The sequence below is a fragment of the Cyprinodon tularosa genome, unplaced genomic scaffold (genome assembly GCF_016077235.1).
Source record: "Cyprinodon tularosa strain WSP-4 unplaced genomic scaffold, ASM1607723v1 ctg16, whole genome shotgun sequence".
Lineage (NCBI taxonomy): Eukaryota > Metazoa > Chordata > Actinopteri > Cyprinodontiformes > Cyprinodontidae > Cyprinodon > Cyprinodon tularosa.
The window spans coordinates 1,924,271-1,949,815 of NW_024038437.1; the positions used below are offsets into that span (position 1 = coordinate 1,924,271).

Below are 25,545 nucleotides of genomic sequence, written 5' to 3' on the forward strand. Positions count from 1 at the left end.
GATTGAAATTAGAATTCTGAGATTAAAATAAGAATTCTGATTTTTTTTTCTCACATTATACTGAAACTAAATTTAAAAATAAGTTACATTTTTATTTTTTTCAGTGGCCCTAATCGTCTTCCGTAGAAATGCATGTACAATTCTCTTTGATTGTTTTGTTCTTTGTAAGGTTCGAATAAAAAAATAAAATAAAACAGGGGTGATAGCGCCCCCTGTGGTGACATGAGACCTTTACCGCAGGTGTCTGACGGACCCACTAATCTGCTCCTCCTACAAACACCTGGCGCCGAAGGCTACAAAAAATCTCGACCGCAGAAATTAAAGCATTGTTTAACATTAAATCATTGGTGTGAAACTTGGTAAGCCATTAATATAATCTTTACTTCCTCAGAATCCGTGTATTTTTAAAGTGTTTACCGTTGAAGGGTGATTTGTGCATATATAATTTAGCAAAACACGTTTTTGAAGTATACTAAAACGGTTTCAGTGAGATTTTTTCTTTGTTTGTGTATATCTAAACCAAAATGCAATATAAACTAAAATTAAATAAATTTTAACTTTACCGAATTGTTTTTATTTTTTCAAATTGTTTCCCTAGCATAGTTAGCTAGCAGCTTAGCTTCTGCTTCACCCGCTATGCTGACCGCTGTGAGCCGCGTGCTGGCCAAGCTGGTTTCTCCATTATGGAGAACAGCTGATGAAGATGAAGACATCTTTACAAAAAGCCCAGGTAAAAGCATGTACTTTACAAGTCTGTAGCTCATAACCATAGTAGCATGTAGGGACTTTTTTGCTTGTGTGTGGAAAAATGTTATTTGTGGGTATGTACATATATATATACACACACACACAAATTACATTATATATATATATATATACACACACACACACAAATTACATTATATATATAGATATATATATATACACACACACACACACAAATTACATTATATATATATATACATACACACACACACACAAATTACATTATATATATATTTATATATACACACACACACACACAAATTACATTATATATATATATATATACACACACACAAATTACATTATATATATATATATATATATATACACACACACACACACACAAATTACATTATATATATATATATACACACACACACACAAATTACATTATATATATATATATATATACACACACACACACACAAATTACATTATATATATATATATATATATACACACACACACAAATTAGATTTTTTATATATATATATAAAATACACATTTTAAAAAAAAATTTTCTTTGAGCAGTCTCAGAGGATATTCGTCACCTGCGGGGCAGTGTGGTCACACGGCTCTGTTTGGACTACGGCATGATAGATGAGGCAATCTACTTCACTAGTAGTGAGGTGCTGGGCGGGCTGCAGCTTAAAGAGGGAGACCAGGTGAACTGCATCGCAGTGAGAGGTGGTGCTGAGGGGGGATGGAAGGCTTTAAGGGTGAGAAGCCTCCCCTCAATCATATTTTCAACCAAGTTCAGTTTATATTCAATTTCTAATTGTTGTTGTTGAGTTTTTGCCTTTTTTTGCACTTCAGGTGGAGAAGATTGTAGATGCCTGGGACAATGGAGGAAGAACCTCTGTAGAAGAGGACAGCATGCAGCTTCACCCGCTCATAGGAACTGTCACCTCATTTGATGGCGATAGTGGCTACATAAATGAGTCCACATACTTCACATTTTGCACCCTTTCAGAAGGTAGCAATATAAAAACTTACTTAATCGAGCTCTGAACTTTTAAAATTTGGGTCTATCGGTCTCCGCCAAGTGACGTCAATTGTTTACCTCGGGCGCGGTACACTACGCCTTTTCCACCGTGACTGGCGGAGACTGATTTTCCTAAATCCGCCCCTGTTTTCAGGCTCATGTTAACTGTATGGACTTATCTTGGACAGGCTGCTATGTAAACGGGCCTTTAGTCCTTCGTTTAGCTATGCTGCGGTTGTTTACACTACGCCTTTTCCACCTAAAATGGCGTCTTAGCAACAAATGTCACGTGACTGGCGGAGACCGATAGCTTACATTGTGTAAGTTTTTTTAAGTCACCAAAGTAAATTCCTGATCAAAACGGTAGCAGAGAAGTTGGAAGTGGTAGGATTCCTAACGTAAAAAGAAAAAAATGAAATTTCAAAATGCGCATTGCAACTTTCCCCATTTGGAAAAAAATTGGGAAAATTCAGAAATGTTTGCTAACATTTCCTCAAAAAAGAAAATGAAAACACAGCTAAAGCTCTCCCATGTTGGCTAGAGAGTACTTGTGAACATCACTTTTCAAGTTTTCTCATAGATTTGATCTTTTTGGTAACTTGGATGGAGTCACATTAAGCCATGTTTTGATGGAGGTTTCTTTTTCAAAAGGAGTTCTTCTTTTCCACTTAAACACAGAAAAAGCCAATAAACAGCACTGTGTGCCCCAGGCAAGTATCAAAATATAAAAACCTTGCTGCAAACTCAACAGCTGCACATCAACCATCTATATTTGCGATCAGGTATTATTGATTTTTTTTATTTTTTTATGTATGAATTTGATTGGATTGTGTTCTATGCATTGTATGCTTGAATAGCATAAGGATGAATTTAAATAAATTTTAACCTGTCCATATTCAGTGATTGGATTATTTAATGCATATTTTGGTCCGTCAAACATAATCCAAATTAAATCTTTTATGGTCTTAGTTCAGACATGAGGTAGTACTTAGAATTTCAGTTCAAGTCTGTCCCTAAGTGGCGATAAAGTCCTAGACAACATTTATGTTCTTCTCAGAGACCTTTACACAAGAGATTTTGTCATCAAGCTTAAACTTGATTGACATTCCCATACCTGGTAAAAGCATGTTAAATTTTTTTGTTTTGTTTTTATATACAGGGTTTTGCCTTTTGCGTTTCTTTTTTGTCTTGCAGGTTATCAGCCGATGAAAGGAGACTGGGTCCAAGCAAAGTTTTATATCAACCCCACGCAGTCGACAACCCAAGCTCAATCTGTGGCTCCGTTACGCTATAGCCGCCTGGACCAGGTGATATTCATTCTTTATAGTAAAGGTTTTGATGATACCTAGGTTGCTGTGGTGTGAAACCTTGATTAATTACAGATCAGCTCCTTTGGTTCAGTTTGGAGGCTTCCTTCCTTTCGTTTTTAGGTGCGTGTCACCAGTGTTTATAAAAACAACGGAGTGGTGGAGGACATGGTTTACTTCAGCTTGGACTCATTGCTGCTGCCCACCAGCTACAAGCCGACAGCAGGGGACCTGGTCAACTTGGTGATGGTGGAAAGCTCTCAGTCCTTCTACAGCTGGAGGGCCCTTTGCATGGCACCCTGCACTCAGAGGTAATGAAAGTCTAATCAGGCTGTGTATGTTTGTGCCAAACTAAAGATAAAGGTTTGATGAATAACTAAGTTCACTTTTAAAAAGTTTTCTTTTTCTTTGCCGATCTATAATAATAATAATAATGTAACTTTATTGATCTCACATTGGCACTGATCTCTATTTATTTACTGGATTGCTCATTGCCCGTGGGTAGGACAGGGTTGAAATGAAGCCATTGGCCGCCATATTGGTACTCCCTAATTAGATCAGTCGCAATTTGAACAATATGTGTCCTACAGCATCGAACAACGATGTTTTCATTTTCAGGGCGGCTTAAGACTTTTAAAATAAAGATAAATTCATCACTTTGACTCACACTTGCTGTTTCATAGCATAAGTAGATAACGTTAAGTTATATAAAAAAAATAGGCACATCGCTTTGCATAGTCTTATGAAGTAAATTAAGTCTCTTAATCATGTAATACAACATATTATACAAATCCATCACTAAAAAATGTGTTAATGGAGCATAATAATATAGATGTACAAAAGGATGCTTCATTGATGATGTGCGTTTAATATACATGTATTTATTTCATTTTTATGGTAATTACATCTTACATATAATTTCAAGATTTTACATGACTGATTTACAAGTACTTGTCCGTTAAAGCTATAGTATTTTTCTATTTGCAAATTATGCATGCATGTTGCCGTATACTTTTATACTGTCCATCAGCCTTCAAATCTGACAGATTACAATAGAGCTAAATTAATTAACCAATTTAATAACTCCACAGAGCTTCAGTTTCTACACAAGCAAAATCACATGAATTGGTAAAATAACATCAACTTCATATTTTCATTTTGGTCTTAATCACCACAAGAGTCTGATTATTGAAAACAAAACTGTGTATGTATGCACACATGGACACAAACTCACACATACACTATCCAGTGATTGAATAACTTTATTAAAATAACTTACACATGTAGTGTAAATTCACATTCAAATAAAAAAAAAAGAAACAAAAATATAGCCACATGGTGTTTGCTCACTGTTGGTTGAAGGATCATTTTAGAAAACTGTATATACACATATGCACATATCTTGCAACGTGTAATTAGGGATGTACACTATATTGCCAAAAGTATTTGCTCACCTGCCTTGACTCACATATGAGCTTAAGTGACATCCCGTTCCTAATCCATAGGGTTCAATATGACGTCGGTCCACCCTTTGCAGCTAGAACAGCTTCAACTCTTCTGGGAAGGCTGTCCACAAGGTTTAGGAGTGTGTTTATGGGAATTTTTGACCATTCTTCCAGAAGCGCATTTGTGAGGTCGCACACTGATGTTGGACGAGAAGGCCTGGCTCTCAGTCTCCGCTCTAATTCATCCCAAAGGTGTTCTATCGGGTTGAGGTCAGGACTCTGTGCAGGCCAGTCAAGTTCATCCACACCAGACTCTGTCATCCATGTCTTTATGGACCTTGCTTTGTGCACTGGTGCACAGTCATGTTGGAAGAGGAAGGGGCCAGCTCCAAACTGTTCCCACAAAGTTGGGAGCATGGAATTGTCCAAAATGTCTTGGTATGCTGAAGCATTCAGAGTTCCTTTCACTGGAACTAAGGGGCCAAGCCCAGCTCCTAAAAAACAACCCCACACCATAATCCCCCCTCCACCAAACTTTACACTTGGCACAATGCAGTCAGACAAGTACCGTTCTCCTGGCAACCGCCAAACCCAGACCCGTCCATCAGATTGCCAGATGGAGAAGCGCGATTCGTCACTCCAGAGAACGCGTCTCCACTGCTCTAGAGTCCAGTGGCGGCGTGCTTTACACCACCGCATCCGACGCTTTGCATTGCACTTGGTGATGAATGGCTTGGATGCAGCTGCTCGACCATGGAAACCCATTCCATGAAGCTCTCTGCGCACTGTTCTTGAGCTAATCTGAAGGCCACATGAAGTTTGGAGGTCTGTAGTGATTGACTCTGCAGAAAGTTGGCGACCTCTTCGCACTATGCGCGTCAGCATCCGCTGACCCCGCTCCGTCAGTTTACGTGGCCTACCACTTCGTGGCTGAGTTGCTGTCGTTCCCAAACACTTCCATTTTCTTATAATACAGCTGACAGTTGACTGTGGAATATTTAGGAGCGAGGAAATTTCACGACTGGATTTGTTGCACAGGTGGCATCCTATCACAGTTCCACGCTGGAATTCACTGAGCTCCTGAGAGCGACCCATTCTTTCACAAATGTTTGTAAAAACAGTCTGCATGCCTAGGTGCTTGAATTTATACACCTGTGGCCATGGAAGTGATTGGAACACCTGATTCCAATAATTTGGATGGGTGAGCAAATACTTTTGGCAATATAGTGTATGTTGCTGTCCGATCCTGATCTTGATGTAACTAGAATATATACACATATGCACAACAAACACCACAGGAAGTGCGGCATCCTCCCCTTAATAAAGAATTACTAAATTTAAATTTCATAGTGAATTACTTTCTATTCCATTTACTATTTTCTCTTTCTATTTTGTAACGTTAGACACAATGTCAATCGCTAACTCGGTCAATATCTTCAAGTCGGCCCAAAGGGAAATTGCCTGTGGAACAAGTTCCCACAGCCAGAAAACTGCTTTTTTTGCAGCGAAATGCTACATATGTAGGCATTTTTACTGCATGTCTCCATGGGAGTGGGGCGTACCAGCATGGCAGATGGTGGCTTCACTTCTTTTGGGCAATCAGCAATCCAGTGATTAGAGATCAGTGGGTTAAGGGTCTCGCTCAGAGACCCAGACTGCAGGCTATGGGGATCGAACCAGGTATTTGCAACCTTCTCAGAGCACAAGCACACTGCTCTAACCACTAGGTCAGGGGTCTTCAAAATTTTCCAGGTCAAGGTCCTCCAAACTGATGGTTAGATGGAGTGGGGACCCCCTAATTATATATATTGTATGAAATTGTGTTATCAAACTGGTCCTATAGTCAGACTATTACAGATGGAGAAATGTAACGAAAGTCATTTCTCCCTGGGATTATTAAAGTATTTCTTACTCAGATTCCTGGTTGATGGGACAGGTGTTGTAAATGAAACGGTGCCCAACTTGAAATAGCTCCCGCGTGTGGCTGAATTTGTGCATTGATGTCTGAAGGACATCTTCTGCCTCCATTTATCTGTTTACTACAGTGTGTTGAATTCATGTTAATGTGGATTTAAAGACATTTCAATTAGTGGGAAAAATGCAGGGGGGGAATGTAGAAAAAAAAATCAACCAAAACTACTGCGATCCTGATGCAGTACCTCCATGGACGCGCTGTTGAAGATCTCCACACTAGGTCAACGCTCCCCACTGATCTGTGTTTTTCCATGATTCTAGCACTGGGCTGAATGTAAATGCTACACCTCTCCTGGAGGCTGAACTCAACCACCTCTTGGAAAACAAAGGAGGGCTCGAAGTTTCAGATTATGGGCATTTTGGGAACCTGATGCTTGGGGAGAGATGCGAGCTGGTCCTGTGGATACAGTGAGTTGGCCTTTAGTCATTTCTGTGTAAATGTCAACACTCTGAGAAAGTTCTGTTATTTTGCTCCCCTCTGTCTCTTTTTCCATAACAGAAATAAAGGGTCTGAGCCTCAGACATTGGAGCGCTGTAACTTTGCTGGTTGGGACTCCACGGAGCAGTTCACCATAGTTACTGTCGGCACGTCCACATCATCCAAAAGGAAGCAGCAAGCTGTTTCCCAAAGTGGCTCAAAGTTGTCAGAAAACAAAGCAGGAGATGCAAAGGAGGAAGAGGGAAAAAATGGTGCAATGGAGACGGCCACAGTTCAATCCCCTGAGGCTGAAGAGGAGGGGAGAGGGGTGGAAATATCGCCTGGAGGAAGAGTGTCCGTTGTTATCGCCTGCAAAGCAAAGTAAGATCTCCTTAAAAATGTGGAGTTATGCACACATATTTTAATTTGTATTGTTTGAAAGTTTGACACGTTCCAACATAACTCTTCAATATATTTAATGGAAATCAAAAGGAATCGTCTGTCACTACATGGTGCATAACTGATACATGGGAAGAAGGATGATTCATTCTTTTTATGCAAATAAGGATCAGAAAAGTGTCGCATACATTAGTAATCAGCTTCACTTAGTCAGTACTCTTCAGAACAAGCTTTTATTTCAGCTCCATCTCTTTGTCTCTGCCGAACATGGAACATTTAGAGCATCAAAGTCATTTTAATATCTTCCACTCCTGCATCAAGTCTTTAAAAGGCCTGTTTGCAGCTGTATAAGTGAAACTTTGTTTCATCATTCCATTTATAAAGATCACTCTACACAGGTATTATAAATCTACTCCTATTTTTTATTTTTAGCCCCTTACAAAGAACACATTCACACAACACACCTTTTTAACCAAATAACCCAGTGAGTTTCCTGCTCAGTAAGACTGAATGAATTAAGCCTCGGCACAAATATTTAAATTGGATTTAGGTCTTCCTAAACCCCTACCCTTGTTCCTATAATTTTAGGGCTGGTCAATAAAGGAGCATCTATATACCATGATAGACTCCCAAAAGGTATCAATAGAAAATATGACTGATAACATTTTCATTCTGGGGGTTGTAGGCAGAAGAAAATAAAGCTCTCATTGTAAAACTAAGCAAAGTTGGTTGGGGAAAACAAAGTGCTGTCCCCTTTTTTTGAAGGTTACATTTAAATTTTTGAAATTAGGCTCTCCCCCTTTTCTGAAATAGGCTAACACTAGGGCTGCAACTAACAATCATTTTGTAAATAGATTAATCTGTCGACTATTTTTTCTATTTACTGGATAGCCAAAAGTTCCTTAAAGGAGACTTTTTATGCAATTAAGCCAAGTGAAAAAAAAACGTTTCCACTTGGGAGTTCTTGGAGTGTATTTACAGACAAAATAAGTTTTCTCATCTTAAATGCAATCTTTTTATATATATATTAACAATTTAGATTTAATTACTGCTCTAAGTTGGTTGCTCTGTCAGTTAAAGGCATGTTATATAGTCTCTATACTCCGTTTAACAATTAATCGATTGCTAAATTAGTTGACCGTTATTTCCATTATCGATTAATCCGATTAAATAGTTTCAGCCCTAGTTAACACTAATCCAAAATGGCTGATATCAGTTGATGTGCAATATGTTTCAGTTGTATCAAACAGCCCTACTATGTGCCCTACTATATGCTTGACCTAAAGCTCCTTCTTTTGTTTGCTATATCTACAAGTCTTGTTACAAACATCAACAGCTTGTTGCACTATTGAAGCTATACTTTTAACCTTTTCGCTCCTCTTCAGCGTTCATGGGTAGTAGTTATCCTGTTCAAAGATCATCCAACTCTAACTGCAATCTCAGAGTTATTGAGGGACCATGAACTGAACGAAGCTTTGGATATTGTTTTTAAATACCTGACCCACACATACACTTTTTTTCTTTTCTTTTTTTTCCTTCAACTTTTAAACACTTCTACATATTTGACTCTTTCCTCAGGAGCATTGGAGGCTGTACTGAGCTGCTGTTGCTGCATTTCTCTTCTTTCACCATTGGGAGGTATCTGCTGGTTAAAGTGGGCAGTGAGGATGAAGACTTGCTGAAGCCCTTTCAGGTCTATTGTCCTCAAAATCCCGCGCTGCTCACTAAAGCAGCCTCACATGTGGTCACCGTATCTGCTCCAAAAGTTGCACGAAGGTATCAGATCATTCGAACACCTCTAATGAATAAGTGATACTCAGTGTTGGGGAAAGTTATATTATTTATCATAAATAAACATGGAATTTAATATTATGTATTTGTTTATTCATTCATTCATCAATGTATTTAGAATTGTTCATGGTTAGGTTTGCACGGACTTCTCACTCATTATGTCATTCTCATGTCGAACCATCACGTGATTCTTCTGTTAACCTTTTTTTTTTTTTTCTCTGCATATTGGCTGTTTGGTGTTTTTCATAATGATTCACATAATTTAATGTTTTTGTTTGGGTTTATTTTTAAACCGTAAGAAACACTTTAAATAGAATAAAAATGAATTTTAATTTTAGCTATATGGTCTTTAAGTTGGCTGAACTCAATGACTGGTGGTGTTTTCTATTTTCTGGAGGGATGCGGTTGTTTAGCTCAAGATTAACCATCGTTGTTTGGCTCTAATTTTGCTCAGGCTCAGCAAGCGACGGTTGACAAACTTCCTGCCAGGATTTCCGGTGCCAAATGATCTGAGGGACTGTGTGGAGTTGAATAAGGATGTGCTGGCTGTTCAGCCTTGTTTGGGAGAGGTGAGAAGGGTCATTAGTAAATTTGGACATTACAGCCCTTAAAAAGATTTGGTATGGCTACTGCCAAAAATCTGATTCAGAAACACTAATGGCAGTGTCTCAGTTATCACTTAAAAAGACCAAATTTGAATTTGGCTTCTGGTGTCCTGGATTCTGCAAACTGAATTAAGTTTTCCTCAATTAGAGAAGGGACGTCTCTCAAGTTTTTTAGATGGTTTGTTTTTAATCAGCTAAGAAACGCACTGCTAAAAAAAAAAAAAAAAAATGCATAAACACAATATAACTTAATTTAAATCAAACTTCTGTGTAATCAAACTGCCCAGTTATGAAGCAACACTTGCTGCTGTGCAAATGGAATAGACTACAGGTGGAAATTAGCAAGACACAATACAGGAGTGGTTCTGCAGGTGGGCACCACTGACCACTTTTCTGCACCTATGCTTTCTGTTTAATGTTTTGGTCGCTTGATTGTTGGTGGTGCTTTCACACTTGTGTAGGTTGTACAATCTGCCTTATTCTGCCACAAGTGGCTCAGGTAGTGCAGCTCATTCGGGATGGCACATCAATATGAGCTGTAGCAAGAAGGTTTGCTGTGTTTGTCAGCGTAGGGGCTGGAGGCTCTACCAGGAGACAGGCCAGTGTGCTCACACACCAACACTTTGCAGGCTTGGCATTAGCCAGAGAACACCAGGACTGACAAATTTGCCTCTGGTGTTTTGTGCTCTCTATAGATGAAAGCAGGTTCACCTTCAGCACAGACGAACGTTACAGTCTGGAGACACCGTGGAGAGCCATCTGCTGCCTCCGGTTTGGCAGCGGGTCTCTACAGATGTGGGTTATAATTTCTCTGGGGTGCTGCACAGCCCTCCATGTGCTCGCCAGAGGTAGCCTGACTGCCATTAAGTGCTGAGATGAGATCCTCAGACCCCTTGTAAAACACATGCTGGTGCTTTTGGCCCCGAGTTCCTCCTAATGCTGGACAATGTTAGACCTCATGTGGCTGGAGTGTGACAGCAGTTCCTGCAAGATGAAGGAATTGGAGCTATGGACTGGCCCGCCGGTTCCCCAGACCTGAATCTGATTGAGCACATCTGGCACACATGTCTCGCTCTATCCACCAATGTCGTGTTGCACCACAGACTTTCCAGGATTTGGCAGATGCTTTAGTCCAGTGGAAGCCACACACAATACTCAGCCTCATTTTGACCTCTTTTAATTGACAGTACATCAAAGTCTGATCAGCCTGTAGTCTGCTTTTTCACTTCACTTTGGTGTGCGACTCAAAATCCTGAACTTTATTTGTCTCATTTCCATTGACTTTTTTTTTTTTGCTGATTTTGTTGTCAGCACATTCATTTTGGAACAGAAAAAAGTATTCAAAGAGAATATCGCATTCATTAACATCAATGATGTTAAGAGTTCCCTTTATTTTTGAACAGTGTGTATTTCAGATCAAATAACAAACTCCTATCCTCTGATATCCAGGTTCTCTCACCGTCCAACATGCATTCACGGTTCTCAACCCTTCTTTGGCTTGAAGAGCTGAACGCAGAAAGAGAACTACAAGAGTTTACTATCAGAGGAGCTCTTCTACGCAAAGGAGCCAGCTACCTGCACCTTGAGGTGGTTGGGTTGGCTGAAGGGAGACCTAATCTAAACATAGGTGATGTTGCATTCCTGCATGGCTGTTAATTGAATAGCAGAGTTTGCTTGACTGTATTGCTCCACAGGGGACAAAGTTTCTCTGAAGAAACTGCAGAGTGATGGTTTGGAGATGGAGTATATCGGTTACGTCGTTGAGGTGAGCCAGTTTGATGCTCCGGAAAATCTCTTAAGACATTTTCTGTTTTAGTCTCATGGTTTTACGCTCTTACTCAGATTAATGGGGAGGATGTTGGTCTGAGAGTGAATTCAGGGTTTCACAGCAGCTACCTCGGTGAGCCGCTTGATGTGGAGTTCAGCTTAAATCGGTAAGGAGAAGAAACATCACTGAAGTGTGATGATTTAATCTGTTTTTTGGTTTGGTTTTTGTTCATCCTCACCATATTCAAGTTCATTTCTGTTTTTAGGCTAACCATGAGGCGATGTCATCAGGCTCTTGAACTGACAAAACATTTTCATGAGAGTGAGTTTTTGTTTTTCTTTGTAGAATTTGATTTTTGGTTGCAGATTATTAACTATATACATTTTTTGGTTTTTCAAACCCATTTACTGGGTCTCTAATTGTTTATAGATATAATTTTCAGATAACAATTTTCAGCAGTAATATTAATCAATGGTGGCTGTTGTTTGACACAAGAAACATAATGGCAAGTGTTGTTTTATTATAAATGACAACATATAGCCTAAAATGTAAATGTCCTGAAAACCACTTTCCAAATGACTATTAGCTTAATGAGCACCCTCTAGTGGTTGCATAATTCTTGTTTCCATCTTCCATCATGGTGAAGCCTGATGCCCTGTTTGTGTTTGAAAACCCTTTTTTGAAGGAAACTGAAGTTTTGTTTTTTGTTTTTCTGTCATCCTATTTACTATTTGCTATAACGATTTACAGTATAGGTTTCGGTAGGCGATCCCTTACCAGCAGTGGTGTCAAAAGTACACACATCTTCTTAGTCTTCCTATGGGCAACGAGTTGAAGGCACAAACTAAACTGTTCATAATTTATTCTTTATGGTACCCCAGCATTCATAACATGTAGGCGAATCACTGTCCCCCAGACATCCGCGGTTATATTTTTTATATTTATATTTTTTTAAAACAAAGCGGAGTGTGTATGACGTCATCCGGGAGTCGGACTGGAGTTGTGACAGGCAGCCCGGGCCACAGGCGGCTATGCTCTACCCCTTCTATTTATTCGGCTAGCTAATCTGAATCGTTCAATTCCATTTGGAGAGCGAGATCATCTGTGGTAGTAGCACTAGACATCTTCCAGGCATGTGAGTAAAACTAGCAGCAGTTCAGCGGACAGGATGAATGATCACACTCCGCTTTGTTTTGGAAAAATATAAATATAAATAATATAGCTGCGGATGTCTGGGGGACAGTGATTCGCCTACATGTTATGAATGCTGGCATACCATAAAGAATAAATTATGAACGGTTTAGTTTGTGCCTTCAAGTCGTTGCCCAAAGGAAGACGTTACTCAGATATAACCTAACCGAATATCTTCGGAACAGCTCCACATGACACAAAACTCATATGGGTGAGTAGAACATGATGTAATAACGTAAAATCAAGGGCCCAATGGAAAAAAAAAAGAAAAGAAAATGGTGTTCCCCTTTAAGTAGAATTTCAGTATAAAAACACTCTGGTAAAAGTTGAAGTATCAACTTGACCTCTTTACTCAAGTAAAAGTGAAAAAATATGTGCTCCAAAAACTACTTTAGGTATAAAGTAACCTTTAAAAAAAAAAAAAAAAAAAAAACAGCCAGATGCCACTATATGAATTGAAAGCTCAAATTTTTTTCATTATCTTGAAACAATTCTTGTAGATAGAGCCAAGGATGAGGGAGGTCTTGTTGGTCTCCTTCTCCCGATACGCTCTCGCCTGTGTCTGACCTTTTAAGACATTTTAACATCTTTTTCTGAATCAGACATTCTAGCATGGCGTAGACTATTCGTGTTTGAATAACACCTGCTTGCTTCTGATTTCCTTTAGCTAACCAATGAGTGTTTGCCTTATATGACTCATCCAATTACACTAGTTTTCAGATGTGGATGGAGCCAATGATCTGCATTGGATGGCGCACATGAAATAAATATTTATATACATAAAATCGAAGCAAAGACTAACGTTTGTTTAAAAAAAGTAAGGAATAGAAAGTACAGATACTAGTGTGAAAATGTAATGAGTAGAAGTCAGAAGTAGGAAGAAAAATAATGAATGGAGTAAAGTATAGATACCTAAAAAGTGTACTTAAGTACAGTAACAGAGTATTTGTATTTCATTACTTGAAACCTCTGCTTTGTCATGTGAAGCTTTAAAGGTCTATCCCTCAATTAGTTTGGCATCTAGCAATTGACTTTATCCATCCCATCTTTTTTGGATTATCAAAGTGTAACAATCTGAGTTATCTTCGGCACAAAGTGTCACAACACTGTTATACCCACTAGATGGTGCTAGTTGTTTTTTTTTGTTTTTTTTTGCTTAGTTTCTCAAAGAAGCAAAGAACGAAAAAAAATAGCCTTCAGAATCAACATAGCATTTATTTACCTTCTGCTTTTGTACTGACTCTTAAATAACCTTTTCACAAAAAGGTCTACAAGGTTTTTAAATTTTGTTTAATCTCTCCTTTAAAATAAGCCCTCCCATTCTGACAGGTATTTATTTTTTATTGTTTAGTTCTCTTCCCAACCAGAGTGGTGCCTCAGACCCCCCAGTGGACTGAACCATGGATGGATGAGGTAGGTCATAACTGGCAACACCAAGGAGAGAAAACTCAGAAAACTAACTTTCTAGACCTTTATCACCAGAGTCCAACGACTGAAAGTGGAAACGAGTCGAGCGCTTCTGTTGACATGAAGTCAAAGGCCACACAGACTAAAGCTACAGGTGTGTTTTTTTTTTTGTTTTTTTTTTTAATTTTTTTTCTACCTGTTTTAATTTTTTATGGTGTAAAAAGTTTCTAATGGAATTATTTTCTTCTAGTTGGGAAACAAACTGCCAAACCACTACCCATCAAAGGGCAGTTTTTTAACCCAGACCTTAACCCCCGTCAGAGGGAGGCTGTCAAGAGGATCCTAGAAGGAGAGTGTCGCCCTGTTCCCTATGTGCTGTTTGGACCTCCAGGAACCGGAAAGACCATTACAATTATTGAAGCAATATTGCAGGTGAATTCAAATATGTTCCAGATTTCCATCCTTATATTCTTAGATTATTGTTAGCCGAGTTCTCTCTAAATGATTTCATTTGACCTGTATGATCCTATGAAGCCTTTCAACCACCAGGTCTATCACTTTCTGCCCAGCAGTCGGGTGCTGGTGTGCACTCCGTCCAACAGTGCCGCTGACCTCATCTGCATACGCCTTCATTACAGTGGCTTTCTGCATGCTGCCAGCTTGGCCCGTGTCAACGCCTCCTGTAGGGAGAAAGAGGTTAGCTGCAACACTTTTCATAATTCATTTGGGTGGAGTGAACTCTGAGCACCGCTTCAGCTTTACATCCACACCTCATTTTGTAAGGTTCCAACTACAAACCTCAGCCTATATGGTGAAATTTAATGGGATCAGTGCCAGAGCATGTGAGTGGAGCGTGAGCGAGCCGTGGAGTGAAGCGTAAGAAATATGGTGGAGCCGGAGCATTTTTCAATTCAAAGGCCGAAGTGAGGATTTTGCTCCACTCCAGTTCGCTTTGACATTATTTAAATTCATGTTTGACTTAAAGCCTTGGCCAATGCCTATGCTGTAGTCTGTTCCTATAATCTGTTATAGTCTGTTTCAACTTAGCACAGATTGGCCGAGACGAGGATTTCATATTGTGATTAAAAAGGGGGGATAAAATATCATAAAACATACACTAACTATACTTAACAATACAGAGTGGGTTTACATAAATTGATCGTTGTCGTAAGAGCATGTAAAAATGGATCGCACACATGCATTATGTTATCTCATTTGCAAATAAATTAATGAGTAAATGGGAAACGCGAGGCAACTTGAATGGAGCAAGGTGTTACGTTCACAGCCAGGAAACGGTTAATTTAATTGAGATAATTTAAAAGCCAGTTAAATAAGACAATACACAGGTATTGGTCACATTAAATCAAATGCAGTGTGTTCCGGGGCCCTGGAATAATCGCATGAAAGAAAATTTCTTCCCCTGAAAATTTGAGGGAGCATGGAGCGATTTCGCCGGAGCGACATGAAAATGAAGTTGCAGAGCGGATTTTGAGTGGAGTGTCCTGGCGCACCGTTCACATGCTCTGATCAGTGAACACAATAAGGTGCATGTGTAAAAGCTTAAGTTCTAATTGTATAAGCTGCCTTTACTCTGATATCTCTTACTGAAAGGCATGTTTTTTAAATTGGCTTGAAAAAGCTGACATTTCCTAATGACTACTGCCAGGGCTAAGGTATTACGATTATCTGCTATATCATATTTTAAAGGACCAGGGAAAAAAACAAAAACAAACCTGGTTGAGCATATGTGACAGGTCTTGAGTTGAAAAATGAGTTTTTTTTGTTTTAAGCTACTTCAACTAATTTCCAAATAGGTACAAGCCACATTTCCGTGTCTAAATGAGAGATTCCTATTTAGACTGAAACTCTAATACCTCTTTCCCACTTGCTAAAAAAAAAAAAAAACCCCAGAAACAATCAGCTTTTAGTGGCACTGGAAAAAGTTCACTGATGCGTGTCTACCCGGGTCAAACCACTTGGCAAGCGACCCGAATTAAAAACGCCTTGGCTCTGATTGGCATGCTGTATGAACACCAAAGCCGGGTTGACCCGCAAAATTATATGACCCTGTGGACGTCAACACACACCAGTGGCTTCTGATCTAACAAGCCGAAACAACTCTATACATTCGATAAACATGGTGCAGCGCTGGTCAGAGGGATAAGGAGGGACAAAAGAGTGAGACAATGAAGCACACGCACTACGCCCTGGCTTCCTTACAAGTTCCATTGTTTACTTTCTTGATTTCTGTCACACTGGTGACATAATCAAAGCTAACCCAGCGTGATTGTGACACCAGCTGCGCAGAGACAAAAAGAAGCAACTCAGCTTTCTAGCAGAGAGGTTAGACCAGCTTTTTTTGCCATTGGGAAGGGAGCCAAACAGCGATTGTTTGCAGGTCGTCCCATGTTTGAAAAACACGCCGTAACCTGGTATTCTCAGTGGGAAAGAAGCTTTGCTGTAACTTATAGTGGAATACAGAACACTCCCTTTTGGATTCTCATTTTCAAAGCAATCAAAGCTCAGTTCAAGGATTTTGTATATACATATGCATGTCATTTTATCTACAGTATTATTTATTAATATGGCAGATTGTTTTGACTGTTCCTCCTTAGGCCATTCCTGAAGTGTTGCAGCCTTACTCTCGGGCAGGAGAAGACCTCCGTCATGCCGCTTTCCACAGGATTGTTGTCAGCACCTGCAGCAGTGCTGCCATGTTTTATAATGTTGGACTACAGTAAGAACAAAGTTATAAATGGCATTCAAAGGTAACGAATATATGTTTAAAACTAAAGTATTAATCCGTTTATTTTGACTTTGTTTCCTTCCAGAGTGGGACATTTTACCCACATGTTTCTGGATGAAGCTGGTCAAGCCACTGAGCCAGAGTCTCTGATCCCGATCAGCCTCATTTCAGAGATGGATGGGCAGGTTAGATCTAAAATGTGGATCTTAGAAAACATTTTTTATAAGAATAACATAGTAGTGAAAAGGTAAAAGATAAGCAATAAAATACTGTACTGCAAGTGTTTTAACAATATAAAACAGTCAACCTGGGGAATAAATTACCAATATTCAGCTATGGACATTTCTACAGTAATGGATATTTGAAAATGGCAGCAACTTCAGAGATGTGCAAAATGACAGCAGCCTGTTATTTGACTAAGATAGAAACTGCGCAAAATCAGCATGAATGTAACAACTTATAGAGGTTGTTGGGAAGGTTTGAGTAAAGCGGAGCAGTAGGCATGAGGGACTGAGGAAGTCTTTAGTTAGATCTAAATGCCCCTTAGGAAAAAGGAAAACAAGGATACCAAATGAATGCTGCAAAGCCTTTTCATTTGCCCTCTTTAGGGTTTATTAATGTCATAAGAACTGGTAGAACATATTTATAGTATTTGTATAACAGCTCCTGAGAAAACCTTCCTCTGCATCCTAAGAAGCCTTCAGTTAATACGTTCTGAGTGAATGTAAACACCTGGCTGAAGTTGTGCTTTTCTACTATGAATATTTAGCTGTCTGAACTGAACAAATTTATCTTTTATTTTTATTGTGGGGGATATTTGAGTTCATTCTGGTTTGTGTCCATTAAATTTGTTTTCAAAGTCATACCAGCTTGTTTGTATTAAAGGAAAAGAGGAGATGAACTTGACTTTATTGCTGAATTATGTTTGCTGTCCTTTGCTTAGATAGTGCTGGCTGGAGACCCCTGCCAACTGGGTCCCATAGTGAAGTCCAAGCAGGCCGCAGCCTTTGGGCTGGGGGTGTCTCTTTTGGAGAGGCTGATGGCCAACCCCCTGTACGCCAAGCACGACTGGGGATATAGCCCTAAACTGGTTAGTTCTCTTATTGGGAAATATAAATGAAATTATAGTAATAATCAATAATACTGATGCTAGTGGCTTAACGTTAGAATTTATTATTCCACATAAATAACCATCTAAGTGATCTGTATATAAGCATGCTTTTCTCTTAACAGGTGACTAAGTTGATCTACAACTATCGCTCTCATGAGGCCCTGCTTGCATTGCCCTCCAAGCTCTTTTACATGGGGGAGCTGTGCTTTAAAGCTCAGAGGGATATTGTGGATTCCCTGTGCCAATGGAAAGGGCTGCCAAAAAAAGGCTTTCCCCTCCTCTTTCATGGCGTCAGGGTAATGTTTAGATAAAATCAAAGTGTTCTTTTAACCAGTCTTACTGAAAGTGTCGATTTTATTTTCAGTATTAGTTTGCTGTCCCTTCATGCAGGTACAGAAAGTTCCCAGTTTTGTTTTCTTCAGGGTGAAGAAATGAGGGAGTGCAGCAACCCATCATGGTTCAACCCAACAGAAGCTGTGCAGGTGATGATGTACTGCTCTGAACTGGCAACAAAGCTCTACAACCCTGTGCCCCTCTCTGACATCGGCGTCATCGCTCACTATAGGAAACAGGTGTGTGTGCACCACATAATGCGAAATTTGGATTATTTTCTGACTATTAACAAACATTATAGGATCTCACTGGAAATCAACCAGCAGGTCAATGGACTTTGTAGACTTTAAGGTTTGGTTTTTATATTCTGTCCAGTGTGAGAAGATTCGACTGCTGCTGAGCAAAAGGGGCTTGTCTGACATCAAAGTGGGCTCAGTGGAGGAGTTCCAAGGACAAGAGTTTCTGGTCATCATCTTGTCAACGGTAGGCCAAAACATGCATTGTGTGGATGCTTTTTACAGGCATCTATTTGTTACCATTTATTTATTAGAACGTAGATGTTAATTAGCTTTGGTATGCTTTTTGAAAGGGCTAAGGAAACAGTTCTACTTTTTTAAAAGCATCTGTAAACTCCAACTATTAAGGCTTAAAGGAATAGTACACCCAAAACATGATTAGCCTTCATTTTCTACTCACCCCCATGCTGAACAACACTCTGGAGTACTTTTTTGATATCTCAAATGCATCTGGAGATCTGGGAGGCTTCTTGCTGTCTGCTGACATTCAAATAATGGAGGTCTATGGTGCCCAAGACAGAAAGGTCCATAAAAGTCCACAAAAAACGTGTCAGTATTCCTCCATACTGCTCGTCCAATGTATTCCAAGTGTCCTGAGTGGGTAGCATCCAGAATTTACTCGAAACGAAGTCATTTAGAATGTTTTTAGAGCATAAACAGTAGTGTATAGGATTTCCTGAAAGCGCGCACCTGCACGTTCACGATGCTACGGAACCCGGCAGACCAAACCAGATGAAAGTGCGCATTCAGCGTCTGCTCTGCCAATAATGCAAGCGTAGAAGAAGAAATGTGCTGTTTACCTGTGCAAAGAAAGAAACAACGAAAGAAAAATGTCTGAGGACTTCAGTGTTGAGGAAGAGCATGAGTGCTTTGCCGAGCTGAATGTGCACTTTCATCTGGTTTGGTCTGCCGCGGTTTCCGTAGTGTTGTGAACGCGCTTTCAGGAAATCCTATACACTACTGTTTATGCTCTAAAAACATTCTAAATGACTTCGTTTCGAGTAAATTCTGGATGCTACCCACTCAGGACACTTGGAATACATTGGACGAGCAGTATGGAGGATTATTGACACGTTTTTTGTGGACTTTTATGGACCATTCTGCCTCGGGCGCCATAGACCTCCGTTATTTGAATGTCAGCAGACAGCAAGAAGCCTCTCAGATCTCCAGATGCATTTGAGATATCAAAAAAGTACTCCAGAGTGTTGTTCAGCATGGGGGTGAGTAGAAAATGAAGGCTAATCATGTTTTGGGTGTACTATTCCTTTAACCATTCCTCTGGGAGCACATTTGGGATCATAACCAGATGTTACTCTGAATCTCATCCCAATACTTTTCTGTTGGGTTGGGTTCACGTCTCTGTGTAGGTTGGTCAAGCTCATCAATACTAAACTTTCATCCATGTCTCTGTGAATTTAGCCTTTTGTACTCTTATTCAGTCATGCTAAGATGTGGTGACCGTCTCCAAATAGTTTCCACAAAGATGGAGAACAGGGTTATCCAAAATATCTTCCTCTGCTTAACTATGCAGAGTTTCTTATAATTTTGGGGTCTGTATTATCGGTGAGCCGATACATCGGCCGGTCTATAATGGGGTTAAAAGTAGCGTTTTTCTTTTTGTATTTTTGATATTGAAATCGGTCGATGCATTCGTTCACTGATTATTTTGTGCATTCAGCGGCCGTGCATGAAGTCATGTGAAGCGCATGCATTGCTGCTCCTGCCATTTGCCATTGTTTTTGATTTGTTAATGTTTTTTTTTTTTTTTTTTTTTATAAAGCATATGTAACATTTTTAATCATTGGCAGTTCATCCATCCATTTTCTGTCACGCTTAATCCCAGCTGGGGTCGAGACGGTTGCTGGTGCCTGTCTCCAGCTGTCTATGGGTGAGAGGCGAGGTAAACCCTGGACAGGACGCCAGTCCATTTCAGGGCAACACAGAGACAAACAGGACAAACCACCATTCACGCACACACTCACACCTAAGGAAGAATTTAGAGAAGCCTATAAACTTAACAGTCATGTTTTTGAACTGTGGGAGGAAGCTGGAGTACCCGGAGAGAACCCTAGCATGCTCTGGGAGAACTTGAAAACTCCATGCAGAAAATCCCAGGCAGGAATTGAACCCAAACCCCTGCGCCACTGAGCAGCCATTTTTGGCAGTTTTATCATGTAAATGAAAGAAGAAATGGCAATATCTGTGATCAAATAGACTGACTCCAAAAATCATCTGCCTTTAAAAAAAAAAAAAGACTAAGATGAAAATTAGCATATCATGAAAAAGGTCTCGAAACGAGCTATGCACCTTATCATCGGAATGAACAAATTAACTCTAAATTCCTGAGGCCTTTAAAACTCCAGCCTGGTTCATCACTCAAAACCCCAATCATGGGTAAGACTGCCGACCTGACTGCTGTCCAGAAAGCCATCACTGACACCCTAAAGCAAGAGGCTTTGACACAGAAAGATATTTCTGAACGAATACGCTGTTCCCAGAGTGCTGCATCAAGGCACCTCAGTGGGAAGTCTGTTTTCTGCCACAATGAGAAGAGGTGACCGGACCCTGAGGAAGACTGGAGAAGGGCCGATTCCAGACCTTGGGGGACTGAGTCTGGACTAGAAACATCCAGAGCCACCATGCACAGGCGTGTGCAGGAAATGGGCTACAGGTGCCGCATTCCTCAGTTAAAGCCACTTTTGAACCAGAAATGGCGGCAGAGGCGCCTGACCTGGGCTACAGAGAAGCAGCACAGGACTGTTGCTCAGTTTTGCATGTCATTTCAAGGTGCAAGAGTCTGGAGGAAGACCGGGGAGAAGGAAATGCCAGAATTCCAGTTTCAAGTCCCCACAGTCAGTGATGGTCTGAGGTGCCATGTCAGCTGCTGGGTTTGGTCCACTGTGTTTAATCAAGGGCAGGGTCAATGCAGATTTTTGGAGCACTTCATGCTTTCATCTGCTGAAAAGCATTATGGAGGTGAAGATTTCATTTTTCAGCACAACCTGTCACCTGCTCACAGTGCCAAAACTGCTGGTAAATGGTTTACTGACCATGGTATCGCTGCTCAATTGGCCTGCCAACTCTCCTGACCTGAACCCATAGAGAATCTGTGGGATATTGTGAAGAGAAAGTTGAGAGACACAAGACCAAACACTCTGGATGAGCTAAAGGCCGCTATTGAAGCATCCTGGGCCTCCATAACCTCAACAGTGCCACAGGCTGATTGCCTCCATGCCATGCCGCACTGAAGCAGTCATTTCTGCAAAAGGTTGACTTTTTTTGTATTAAGAACACTTTTCTTTTATTGGTCGGATGAAAAATGCTAATTTTGTGAGATGGGAATTTTGGGTTTTAATGAGCTGTATGCAAAATCATCCCTATTGAGACAATAAAGGACCTGAAATATTTCAGTTAGTGTGCAATTAATCTAAAATATATGAATGTTCTTTATTTTCCATAATGTAATATTAAAACTTGAACTTTATCACAACATACTAATATTTTGAAAAGGACCTGTGTGTGTATGTATAAAGTATTTTCCCAAGTTGTTAAATATCTAAGGAATGTAGAATATTTTTTCTTGTACATTAAAGGAATAAAATGTCATAAATATTGTGAAATTGTGTGGTGTGCTGGAGGTGCATTTGTTTATCCCATGACTCATGTGCTGCGACTTTACTGTTTGCAGGTTTTAGGTCTTCCTTGCTTTCTAAATGTGCCTAGTTTTAAAAAAAGCCTAAAGATAATCCAATATATTGGTCATCATTTTGCACAATTAACTAGCATCTATGATTCTGTTGGGAACTAATATTCCATGTTGAGATTATAAAGGGGGGGCGTGTTCATGTTAATAAACAAAAATGATGTGCCTTTATTTATTTTTTGTTGTAATGGTATTGGAAAAGACATTTAGTATTAGATATTTTTATAGGTTATTGTTTGGAGTTTGAAAATTTCATATTGTGACAACTGTACTGGCTATTCTTTCTTCAGTCCATCTGTTTATAAATTATTAGGCTCTTTTTTTGGGAATCACAAAAGGCCACAGATTGTTTTGAAAAAGGATTTCAGAATTAATCCATTTTGTATTAATATTTTCTTTCCTTTAGTGAAGCCTAAAAGTGACTCTGTCTGTTATTGGACCTGGGGGGGTGCTTATTGCAGTGTCTTTAAGAAACGAAGAAAAATACAAATATTTTCCAATCAGTCTGGTTATTGGATGGTTTCTGTCACCTGCTGATTGTGCTTTGATCTCTTTTGTTATCTTTTGCATTTCCTCTATAGAGGTCTTCAAAATTAAACCTTGCGTCTTAATAGATTTTGTCTTTTCCTCAACAAATTGTTCAAATTTCAAAGAAAGTTTAAAGAAGTTTTTTTTTCCATGACAGTTTTAAACAAGAACTATGATTTAATCACATTTTAATGCACTGCTGTGTGTTGGGTTTCCCTTTTTGAGAAGGACTTTTGGTATCCCGTCTATGTAAAGGTGCTATATAAATACACTATTTATTTTAAAGGTAATTAAGCCTCTATATAAAGATTAACTTGCATCTTTTGTATTCATTTTATGATCTAGGTGCGTTCTGGCAAATTAGCGGAGGTTGCTGATGCACAGAATTCGCTTGGATTTCTGGACAATCCAAAACGCTTCAATGTGGCGGTCACTCGTTCCAAAGCTCTACTCATCGTTGTTGGAGACCCTCATATTCTCATTAGGGTAAGAAAGGGGGGGGGGCCTTTGTAGGCCTGTAATCTTGGAGTATTAGTATTTACTCTCGCTGCTGTGTACAGAACTATGTTGAACATGGAAGTTCTCTTTGTTGTTTCCTCACCAGAATCCATGCTTCAGGGCTCTTCTGCAGTACTGCTTGAACAACGGGGCGTATAAAGGCTGTGACCCCCCTCAATAATAAAGATTATGGTGTCTACTACTTGTAATTATTGTGATTATCTTGATTTACAAGCTGTATTTTTTCTAAGATTTTGCAAGAAATTTGCTGTAAAAATAAGTAATCCTGTTTTAGCATTACAGTGAACTAAGGTGGACGCATATAGATAATAGATCACACAGAACAAATTTAAACTTTCATTTAAGTACAATAGTCTTTGGATTGTCAGCCAATGCTGGGGTTGGGGGGTGTAAGTAGTCTACTGATGTCAGCTTGGCTGCGTCTGCCCATAAGGCTTGGAGACTGGATGTGACAATTGAGTGCTATTGACAGTCTGTCATCTGTCGACTGTCAGCCCTGCTGGAGCCCAGCAGGATGAAGAAAGAAGGGGGGGGTAAGTCTGGGGGAAAAAAAGAGACAAATGGGAGTTTAATGTATGAGTCTCCTGTGTACAAGGGGAGACATCTTTTATCTGAGTTTGCTGTGCTGACACCCAGTCCTCCTCCCTGCCTTCCTAAACACACCTTAGTCTTTGATGTTTTGCAAGGGCTTGTTTTGCTCAACCACATGGCCAGAAAACAGCAGCATAACATTGAAATGTGATAGTTGGAAGATGTATGATGGCTTGATTAAGATTTCTGTTGTGAATGTTAAAAAAATATATACAATGATCAAAATCTGCCTACAGGTTTGCTTTTTTGTTTTTTGTTAAACTCAAATGTTTCAGTAAAATGCCCTTTTTTTGAGTCAAACATGCATGAATATAGCACCATCCAGAAAATCATGCAGAATGATGGAAAGCCATCAATATAGGACGTTAAACCGATTCCTGTCATGGTTCTGTAGCAGGACAGCGTTTCAAAGCAGAGGGGAAAGGCAACCTCTGAATGACTGAAAAACTTTTGGAGCGGCCTAGCAGTCAGAAGTCTGCACTTTGACCTAATGTAGATGCAGCAGGATGACCTTTAAATGTTATAATTTCCAGAATCCACCTAGTTCTGCTGAATCAAAACCGTAAAAGTGGATTATAATTAGTGGCGATGTTCACTCATTGCCTCTCATGAAAAACTTTTGTCATTTCCACTAAAATGTTACAGAACTTGTTAGGAAGACTGACTTTTTACCATAGGGTCAGGTTTAACTCGTTATTGCTAGCTGTTCTGCAAAACTTTATGGCTGACCCTTTGTTCAAACCATGGTGAAAATTTGTTTTGCCCTCCAAATGGTTTCCTGACTTTGTTTCAGATCAAAAATCTTTTGGATGTTGGGTACTATTAAGACACAAATATAAAAGGTTTTTTTAATTTTTACTCATTAGGAAAAGCAGCAAGGGCTGTTTAGTTTTCTCTGCTGACCTGGCCTTCATAGAAAGGTGAAAAGAATGTAAATTAGCGAGAAGCCATACGGGCAGGATAAAAAAATAAAGGGTTGAATATAAAATGTCTGACATGTAAATTGATATGCATTTTACTCCAAACACCTTCCCCACTATAAAACATGGTGATGGTATCTAAAAGGTTTCCCACGAAGCCACAGGGCAAACAGTTTGACTTCTACCAACATAGCGACTCAAAAACATGCAGTTAGACGAGTGGAATATTTTGCATCAATATAATCAATAACCTGAAGAAAAAAAAAAAAAAACATCACAGAAAATAACATGCAAAAATTTCAGACTGAATTTGCAAAGCTGTTGGAGATGTACCCCAAAAGACCTGCAGGCACCAAACCAGTGTTCTGAACTGTTTACATGCATTTATTAAAAGACAAACTGTTGCATCATTGAAAAAAAAAAAAACACTTTCTATTTTATCCCCTTAAATCCATGTAATACTTTACAGATTATGTCTAAAAAGGAGAAATGTTTAAGGATCCATACACTCTAAAATCAAGTCCCATTTAGTCATGACATTATGACCCAGTACTCTGCCTGACAACAAAACAGCCTCCTGGTTGTATCAGTGTGAAGAGATGGGAAGGAATGCTAAATGTGATAATTAAATGTATAACTTCAATAGAACCCGTTATCCCTCACATAAGGGCAGAATATATTAATTTACAATGAAATAAACTTTAAATTGAATGAGTGATAAAAGGCATTTTATCAGGATATGC

At 39.4% G+C, this 25,545-nt stretch overlaps 1 protein-coding gene across 1 annotated transcript; it reads left to right on the forward strand.

Moving 5' to 3' along the window:
* Positions 1-213: 213 nt before the first annotated feature.
* Positions 214-24,097, forward strand: mov10l1 (Mov10 like RISC complex RNA helicase 1). Its single transcript, XM_038280389.1, has 26 exons — positions 214-359; positions 599-730; positions 1,297-1,484; positions 1,582-1,741; positions 2,945-3,057; positions 3,181-3,368; positions 6,738-6,884; positions 6,976-7,275; positions 8,872-9,069; positions 9,539-9,653; positions 11,139-11,316; positions 11,384-11,454; positions 11,532-11,623; positions 11,723-11,778; positions 14,000-14,061; positions 14,131-14,209; positions 14,306-14,487; positions 14,605-14,751; positions 16,671-16,792; positions 16,887-16,986; positions 17,745-17,891; positions 18,035-18,208; positions 18,335-18,484; positions 18,621-18,728; positions 23,118-23,258; positions 23,377-24,097. The coding sequence occupies exons 2-26, from the start codon at positions 637-639 to the stop codon at positions 23,449-23,451; spliced, it is 3,387 nt and encodes a 1,128-aa protein (XP_038136317.1). The 5' UTR covers positions 214-359; positions 599-636; the 3' UTR covers positions 23,452-24,097.
* Positions 24,098-25,545: the final 1,448 nt, after the last annotated feature.